Source organism: Arachis duranensis, chromosome 4 (genome assembly GCF_000817695.3).
Source record: "Arachis duranensis cultivar V14167 chromosome 4, aradu.V14167.gnm2.J7QH, whole genome shotgun sequence".
Taxonomy (NCBI): Eukaryota; Viridiplantae; Streptophyta; class Magnoliopsida; order Fabales; family Fabaceae; genus Arachis; species Arachis duranensis.
This window is the reverse complement of record NC_029775.3, coordinates 67,394,757-67,402,894: the sequence shown is the minus strand read 5'-3', so window position 1 is coordinate 67,402,894 and position 8,138 is coordinate 67,394,757. Positions and strand designations below refer to the sequence as shown.

Sequence of the window (8,138 nt, the reverse complement as noted above, 5' to 3'; positions counted from 1 at the left end):
AGGTATGATTAATAATTTTGAGATTTGAAACATAAAAGGAGTTATTGCCTTATGAATAAGAAGAAGAAAGAGATTGTGAATTCTATTATTGAAACACAGACGGAAGAGATTTCAGATAAAGAAGTTACAAGATTATTTTTAAAGAAGAATTAACTACAGAAAGAAGTTTTGATGTTTAAAAAAAATTATTTATGACGGTTTTTAGATCAACAAATAATAATAAAAAAAAGATGTACATAGATCATAAAATTTTTTTTAATACATCATTACTTATTTAGCAAGAAAAACAAAAACAAAAAAACTCAAACGTTAAACAACTAGCTTTTACATGAACTAGAAATCCATCAAGGAAAATCACAAATTCTAAAAGCATCTAATAAGGTTTACCAGCACTCTTAACTGAGGAAATAAAAAGGCCTTACTGCATCATCCATTTTTCATTTCCATAACCACGCATTGCATCTTTGCTAAAATTATAATATTTTTATTAACAAAAATGTTGGAATATAACTAAGTACTTCAATTCTGTTTTTATTAGAGTCATAGTTGTAGCTCTTGTTTTGGTACAATAAGTACAAACATACGGTTTATTAATGAAAGATACTGAAATGAGTTAAAGGTTTATCTGTTAATTTAATTAGTTATCCACACAAACGAGGAAAAACTATTGGTGTTCCATATCCTTCACATCGAACTTAGCTCCCCCCAAACAATGTCCTTGAATCTTGATAATCACCATGAGTAATGGTAGTACTAATTTGGTTCCTTGTATCTCTGGCTCGTCTCTCGGCTTCAAGGTAGTGACCAAGAGAAGGAACAATAACATCATTCCCACTCACAACTGCATCGGTACTTAGCCTTGAACAAAGTGACAAGAGCCATGGCTTAAGCTTGTTGTGATGATTCCTTTTGTTTTCTTCCCTTGAGGGTTCCACCACCATTCTTCCCCTTGTTGGTCTCCTTGAGAGTTCAAGAAAGCTTGAGATACCAATGAGGCTACCAAGTGTGATGCTTCTGTCATGGAACAATGATACGGTGGACTAAAATCAAAGCCAAGAAAAGAAAAGTAAGACAAAAAAAATATTGATGAATGATGCCATAAACAAGCATATAATTATAGGCAATAAATATTTTTGGCTTCTATTTTGATTAAAAAATACTATTTGTACACTAAAAACAGCTATCAATGTATTTTTATATAAATATATATGTTGTTTAATTTATTTTCAATGTGTATTTATATTCTAGCATGTATTTTATACTGGTGGTAGACTTTGGTAGTTAATTTTAGTGTACACGTAACATAACTCATTTTAATAATATCAATTTTTTTTAATATGAATTCATGCAGTGTACAATTCAAAACAATCATGTATAATAAAAATTGGGAGATATTTTTATTTTTTTAATATATTTTAAATGAGTATAAATTTCTCAAAAATCCTGTAATCTATTAAAGATTATTGTCATTGTATAAATTCTTCAAAGATTTTTAACTTTTAGAGAATTGATATGATTGTGTCGAGTCACTGTGACTATTTTAGTATTGGCCAATTTTATAGTGTCTGTGAATTAATATTTAAATTTTACCTAATATATTTTTTATAACAAATTTTAAATTGTTAAAATTATTTATTTTTATACTTTTAAATTAAATATTAATCTTTTTTATAAGTTAGGCAATATCTTTTAAACATCATAGTTATCACATTTAGTGTTTTATAAATATGACAGTATTTTAGATTCGAATTCTATTTTAAAATTTTGGCATACAGTGTCTATAAATTTTTTGTCTAAATTGTATAAATACAAGTGTTGAAAAATGTATTTACTAGGAGATTTATTCTTTATGAAGTTTAAATATATGTAATTTATAGACATCATAAAATATACCTTAAATTATATAGAGATATTAGGAGATATAAATTTTTCTTAGAGAAAAGAGACATATTCAAAAAGTAAGAGATATAATATCTCTATTTCAATAAAAAAAAATTAGGGTGATTTTCTATTTATACAAAAATTAGATATGATAGAAAAGAGACATAAACACAATTTTTTAAATTTTATTTCAATATTTTCCATCTTAAATTAAAGCACTTACCAAAGAGTTTTAAAATACTTTAAAGGAGGACTATAATGTGGCAATACATATATCTTTAGAGGATTGAAATAATGTTTTACTTTTAAGTTTTAAGACAATTTCAATAAGGTTTCTTCCAACCATTTTGACACATACAGTCTTCTATATTGGTTGTTTCAGATAAGATTATTCCTTGATCAAACTGTTGAAAGTGATGTTTTGTTCACATGAATAATGTTTCTTCCAACCTTTTTAATAGAATACTTAAACATTCAACAAAGCATGGTTTGCTTTGATCCGTGTCACTAACAAATACCAATGTACCAACACAATCACAATTAAAAATGAAAATGAATGTCACGTTCTGGCACAAACCATGATGTGCTAGGCCATGCTATGGGGCATTGGCCCCCATTAAAGCCAAGCAATTATTGACTCACCAAAGGAACCAAGAATCCAAGAGGGAGAGATGAATAGATATGGAAAGCTCTATCTATGGCAGTGCTCATTACATGTAGTTTCCTTTTCCAAATTCATGTCTAGTTTGGACTGAAAAGTAAAAATTATAGATCATTTGAATTTCACTTTTTGTTATACTATAAATGTTTTCTCAATGATTACTATAAAAATTCAAGTCATATGTTTAACCATAAATTTCACATGTTGGTAAGATAATTATATCTCATGTATTATATTATTCTTGTGTTTAACTCTGAGATATTATAAAAAATAAGAAGTTTAATAATCTTTATTTTGATTAACCAAAGTTTATTTTGACTTTATTTTTACTATAATATAAAATTTCACATTATTATTAATAGTTTAATATTAAAAAGAAATTATTTGAATTTGAGAAGAAATAAAATTGACCAGTCAAACTTGTAAAGTAGCTGGTTTTTAGTTGGTAACCAACAACATTTTTGAACAATGTGTGAACAATGTGAATTAATATAATTAAAAGAGTAAATTTAAATTAGTAGTATTAAATTAGGATAAAGTATATCTATATTTGATTGATAGTTATTTGTATTATTCAAAATAATCATTGTTTTCCTAACATTTTCTGATTGATTTTTTTATTTTTACCGCCTTGTACTGGTTTTGATCCATTTTTGACATCTCTGTTTTCACCTACGTGATTGGACTCAATCCTAGGATAGGTTTACATCAAACCAAATTTCTAAGACTATCTCCGGTAAGGAACTCATTCTAGTTCCTGTTTATGACTCACCTATCATAAAAAGGAACTCCACATCAACTTTTGCGTCATAAACAGTAAATAGGAACTCAAAGCATCTCTCTCTTCTTTATTGATAATATATTATGCAACGTTATTAGTTATTATATTAATATCATATTATTTTATTTTTTTTAATTTAAGTGCCAAAACAAAGTAAGTCCCTCTGAACAGGGCCTTCCTTACTTTGAAATATGTGCGAGGACTCATGTATGTATTGTTCCAATGGTTAGGTTTTAACTTTTGTCAGAACAGGACCTTCATTTTTTTGCCGTTGGAGATGCTCTAACCATCTTGAATGGCTAAAATTAGAAGTTTAAAACTTTAAAATTCAAATGAGATTCAATCAAATATAATAAAATAATATATTTATTTATAAAATATATTTTTTTAAAGTGAATTTTTTTTGTGATATATTATTTTAAACTAATTAATTACTAAAAAATTACACCGATTTTTAAACAATTTTTTTGTGTTTTTGATATGTTGGTTAACAAATAATTTTTATTTTGGACTGAATGGATGTGATGGTCGATTTTCGATTAACTAGGTCGAACTTCAATCCAATTCTAAAAATTATTCATCCAACCAATCTGTACGAACTAATTTTGAGAACACTAGTCTAAAATCAAAAGCCATGGTTCTAAACAGCATCAGAAAGCAGTAAGAGAGAGAAAAGTATCTGGAATTTAATACAGGTGAATAGGTGAAGAAATCAATAACCAGAAAAAAGGTAACATTAGTATACAGATGAGAAGTGCAACAGAGAATCAGAATCACAGTTGATTACGTAGGCCATTCAAGGTATTCGAAGCAGTCATTATTTTGTACCAGAAAACTATATCGATATATATCATTACAAAATATTTGAGAAGCTATCTCATCCTGTTACTATGGCCATGATCATAAATAATACTCAGAAGAATTGAGATGTGTCATCATTGTAAAAAATAAAGTTGGAAGAAATTTATGGTTATATATAGCAGCCTTGGAAAAAGAAAGAAGCAATAACTGTCACAACAGAATCTTATATTAAATTTCAAATAATAATAATAATAATATTCTATATTTATCGCTAATAATTATGCAATATATATATATCGAAGATAGAGACACTCAAACATGCGACATTTTAGATGAGTATAGAAAGACTATATCATTTGAGATATAATTTATTAGCATTGATTATGCAATATATATTAAGAAAGTAATTCGAGATTTCTTAATAAAAATTTAAATATAAATATTATTTTTGAAATTATCAAAAAAATAAAAAATGAAAAATTTATTTATCTCAAACCTGAAAGTATAATTAAGATTATAAATTAGGAATTTCTGCAATTTTTTAATCTATTAAAAAAGAGAGTTTCTAATGGTGTCATTGTGTGAGGTAATTTTTTCCTTTTGGTAACTGATCTATTATTTAATCACACGCCAGAAGTGATGTCAATCTATTTCACAAAGTGAGTTGGTCTATTTGGTGAATGCTAACGTTCTAAGTAAAATGATATCATAATCTATTTCAGGGTGCTGGGAGAAGTAAAATGATAGCAGCACGTTTTTTAATAGTTTTTAAAAATATGTATTTTGGAAATTAATATATTTAATAGGTGAATGCTACCCTACCCTCTTTAAAGTAACATGTAAGTTATCCTCTCTGATGTGTCACATTTTAATTGGGTGTATATTTTAATCTGAGTTACTTTCTCCACTCTTTCGTCGTCGTTGCGCCTCCAAAGCATCACCGTGTCATTAGTGATTCGTTTTTTCTTCCCAAATCATTTTTCTAAAAAAGGTACTCCAACTCTCTCTAATTGGGTTTACTCCTCCCCACTCATTGGTCGTCCTCATTACGCCTCCCAAGCATCACGGTCTCGTTGTGTATCTTATTTTATCTTACCAAATCATTCTTCCAAAAAGGTACTCCAATTCTCTCTAATTGCGTTTACTCATTCCTATTGTACTCCTTCATTGTCGTCGCATCACTGTCTCATTGGGTGTCTTATTTTCTCTTCCCAAATTATTCTTTTAGAAAAGGTATTCCAACTCTCTCTAATTGCGTTTACTCCTTCCCACTTTTTTGTCGTCGTCGTTGTGTCTCCTAAATATCACCGTTTTATTGGGTGTTTTATTTTCTTCTTCTGTCAGGTCCTCACCGTCTTCCAAAATATTATTAACTCTCGTGAAATTAAAGTAACTCAGGTTAAAATAAAAATTCAATTAAAATATAATATATCAAAGAGGGTAATTTACATGTTACTTTGAAGAGGGTAGGATAGCATTCACCTATTTAATATATATAAAAAAAATAGATAAAAATACACCTAAAAAAGTTTATTATAATTAAAGATACACACAAAAACTGAAATTATAATAAAAGTACACACCAAAAATATAATTAAAGAGATACATTGTTATTGGAGTTCTATTCGTTTTTATTAAAGTTGTGTTTAAAAGAGAGATTAAGAGACAAAGATTAGGAAATAAAAATTTAAAAACCAAAATTAAATTAAATTTTTGTATTGTTTATATATTATATAAAGTATATATAACTGAATTATATTTTAATATGCTGTTTAATTTAAGATAAATATAAAATTTAAAATAAATATAATTATTTAAATATTTTTATTAATTAAAAAAAATAAATCATAATCTCTCTTCATCGTCATGATCGTTAGAATCCGCCTCACACCTCACCTGTCCTTCTAATATAATAATGAAAGTGTTTTTTTTTTCTTTTTACAATAATATATAAATAAAACAGTGTCGTTTTTAGTTTTCCCTTGAGCTTCTCATTTCTAAGGTTTGAGTTTTTTTTTTATTACACACTTAGAAGACGTGTTAGGCAATTCATTGGTATTTTGTTTTTAAATATTTTTTTAATGCAAAAGTGTGAAATTCCACCTCAAGTTTACTAAATAATTCATATTGTGCAAGCTTATCAAATTGAACTGCCACCTACGTAACTAACTTAATGAAAACGGGTCCTAATAACATGCGTGTCACTTTTGTTCATCAATTATCATTTTTAGTGTGTAGTTTTATAATTTCGATTCTTTAGTGTGTATTTTTGTTTATATTAAACTTTTTTTGTGTGTACTTTTATTTATTTTCTCAATATATATATTTAAATAAAAATTCCCTTTTTATATACGATTTATAAAACAAAAAATTAATTAACTTTAAAAGTGGACTGATTTTTTTAAAGATGAAGAAACATAATTGTGTGTAACACCCTGTGATGATGATAACATGGTGTGTGTTTTTTTAATATGAATGTTAATTTTTTTTTTTATTTTAGTTAACAAATTTGAAGGTCAAATTAAAAGAATAGTAAAAATATTAGAAAAATTTGATCTTCAGATTTTATAAATGCAGAAATTTTAAAATTTAGTAAAACACAACTCAAAAGGTAATACATAAATTCAAGGGTCAGATAGACATATTTAAATTTGTGTAACTCGAAATTTGACCGTTTAATTTGTTGAAATCCACCTCTACATCATGGTATAACACACCCCATCTCAACAAAAGTAAAAAACAGCATTATTTTTTCAATATTAAAATTAAAAGGTGCCAAGAGTAAAATTTATGATCTTTTGACTTTAGTATAATAGTTACCATTTTAACTAAATCAAATTTGTTATTATTATCCACGTTTACTTTATAAAAGGACGTATTAATAGGCACAGTATTTACTCTAGTACTAATAAAGGAATTACTACTAAAGATATAATTATTGAAAATCACGGTCCTAAATAGCTATCTCTTACACATAATAATATTGTATTATGTTTAATAGTAATAATAAAATTTGGGTTTAGATTGAAAATAGATTACTGGCCTGAGTGTCAAGATCTGAGGCAGAATCTTTTGAATGAGCGGGAGAATCAGTAAGCATAGTAGTGAATGAAAGTGATCCAGAGTAATCTTCATTATTTCTCGCCAACCGCATTCCTGAGTTCAAGAATCTCAATCCCAAAGGCCACCCTTCTTCCTGCATCAACCAAAGAAAAATTTTCAGGTATTCCAAAAATACTAATATTTTAATGATTTTAGCCGTTGATCCTAATTCATATAAACGGTTAGAACACTAGTATTTTTGAAATATCTAAAATTTTTCCGTAAGAAAAAGAGATAATGGAGAAAAGAGAAAAGAGAAGAGAAGATGGTACCTCTTGAGCCATGAATGAAATAATGGAATATTGAAAGTCACTTCTTCTGACAAAGTGTTATTTCAAGATTGTCTGTACTTTTCTTCTACTCAAAAAAGGGAAAAAGTATCAACGTCCATGGCCAGAAACACGCTAGGATTTTGCAACTTCCTTAATAAGTGATATAAATAAAAGAAAAATAATGAAACATTTTTGAGAATTCGAATATATTAAAAAGATGCAACAGTAATAATAATAATAATAATGTAGATGCAAGAGCTTCTTCTATTTGCTTCTTCGGTTCAAAATCTAAAGCTAATTGGAAAAGTTAAATAAATAGGCTCTGAAAGTCACAAATAAAAGAGAAGGTGACGTGAGTGTGACTTCTTACCAGTGAACTTCTCCTTTGTTTTGCAGAAGCACAAAACACAGCAGAAGATGGACGCAGAAGTGAACTTTTGAAGTAAAAAAAAATTCTTTTTTTACTTTTTTTTTTTGGGAGAAACATTATGTGAAAAAGAAAAAACTATCTCATTTAAGTTATAACACGTTTACATGTGACCTATTAATTTATTCGTTCATTTGTTTGTGTATAAAATTAATAAAAGTTAAACTAGTTGAGATGATAAATATTTATAATTTAATTAAAAATGTTGAGTTT

General features: G+C 27.2%; 1 protein-coding gene across 1 annotated transcript; it reads right to left on the bottom strand.

Annotated features, from left to right (window-relative positions):
* Nucleotides 1–560: 560 nt before the first annotated feature.
* Nucleotides 561–7,752, bottom strand: LOC107484414 (uncharacterized protein At3g17950-like). The gene is made up of 3 exons (XM_016104998.3): nt 7,499–7,752; nt 7,168–7,320; nt 561–1,040 (listed from the first exon to the last, which is right to left on the bottom strand). Exons 1-3 carry the CDS (start codon nt 7,508–7,510, stop codon nt 696–698), a joined length of 510 nt encoding a protein of 169 aa, XP_015960484.1. The 5' UTR covers nt 7,511–7,752; the 3' UTR covers nt 561–695.
* Nucleotides 7,753–8,138: the final 386 nt, after the last annotated feature.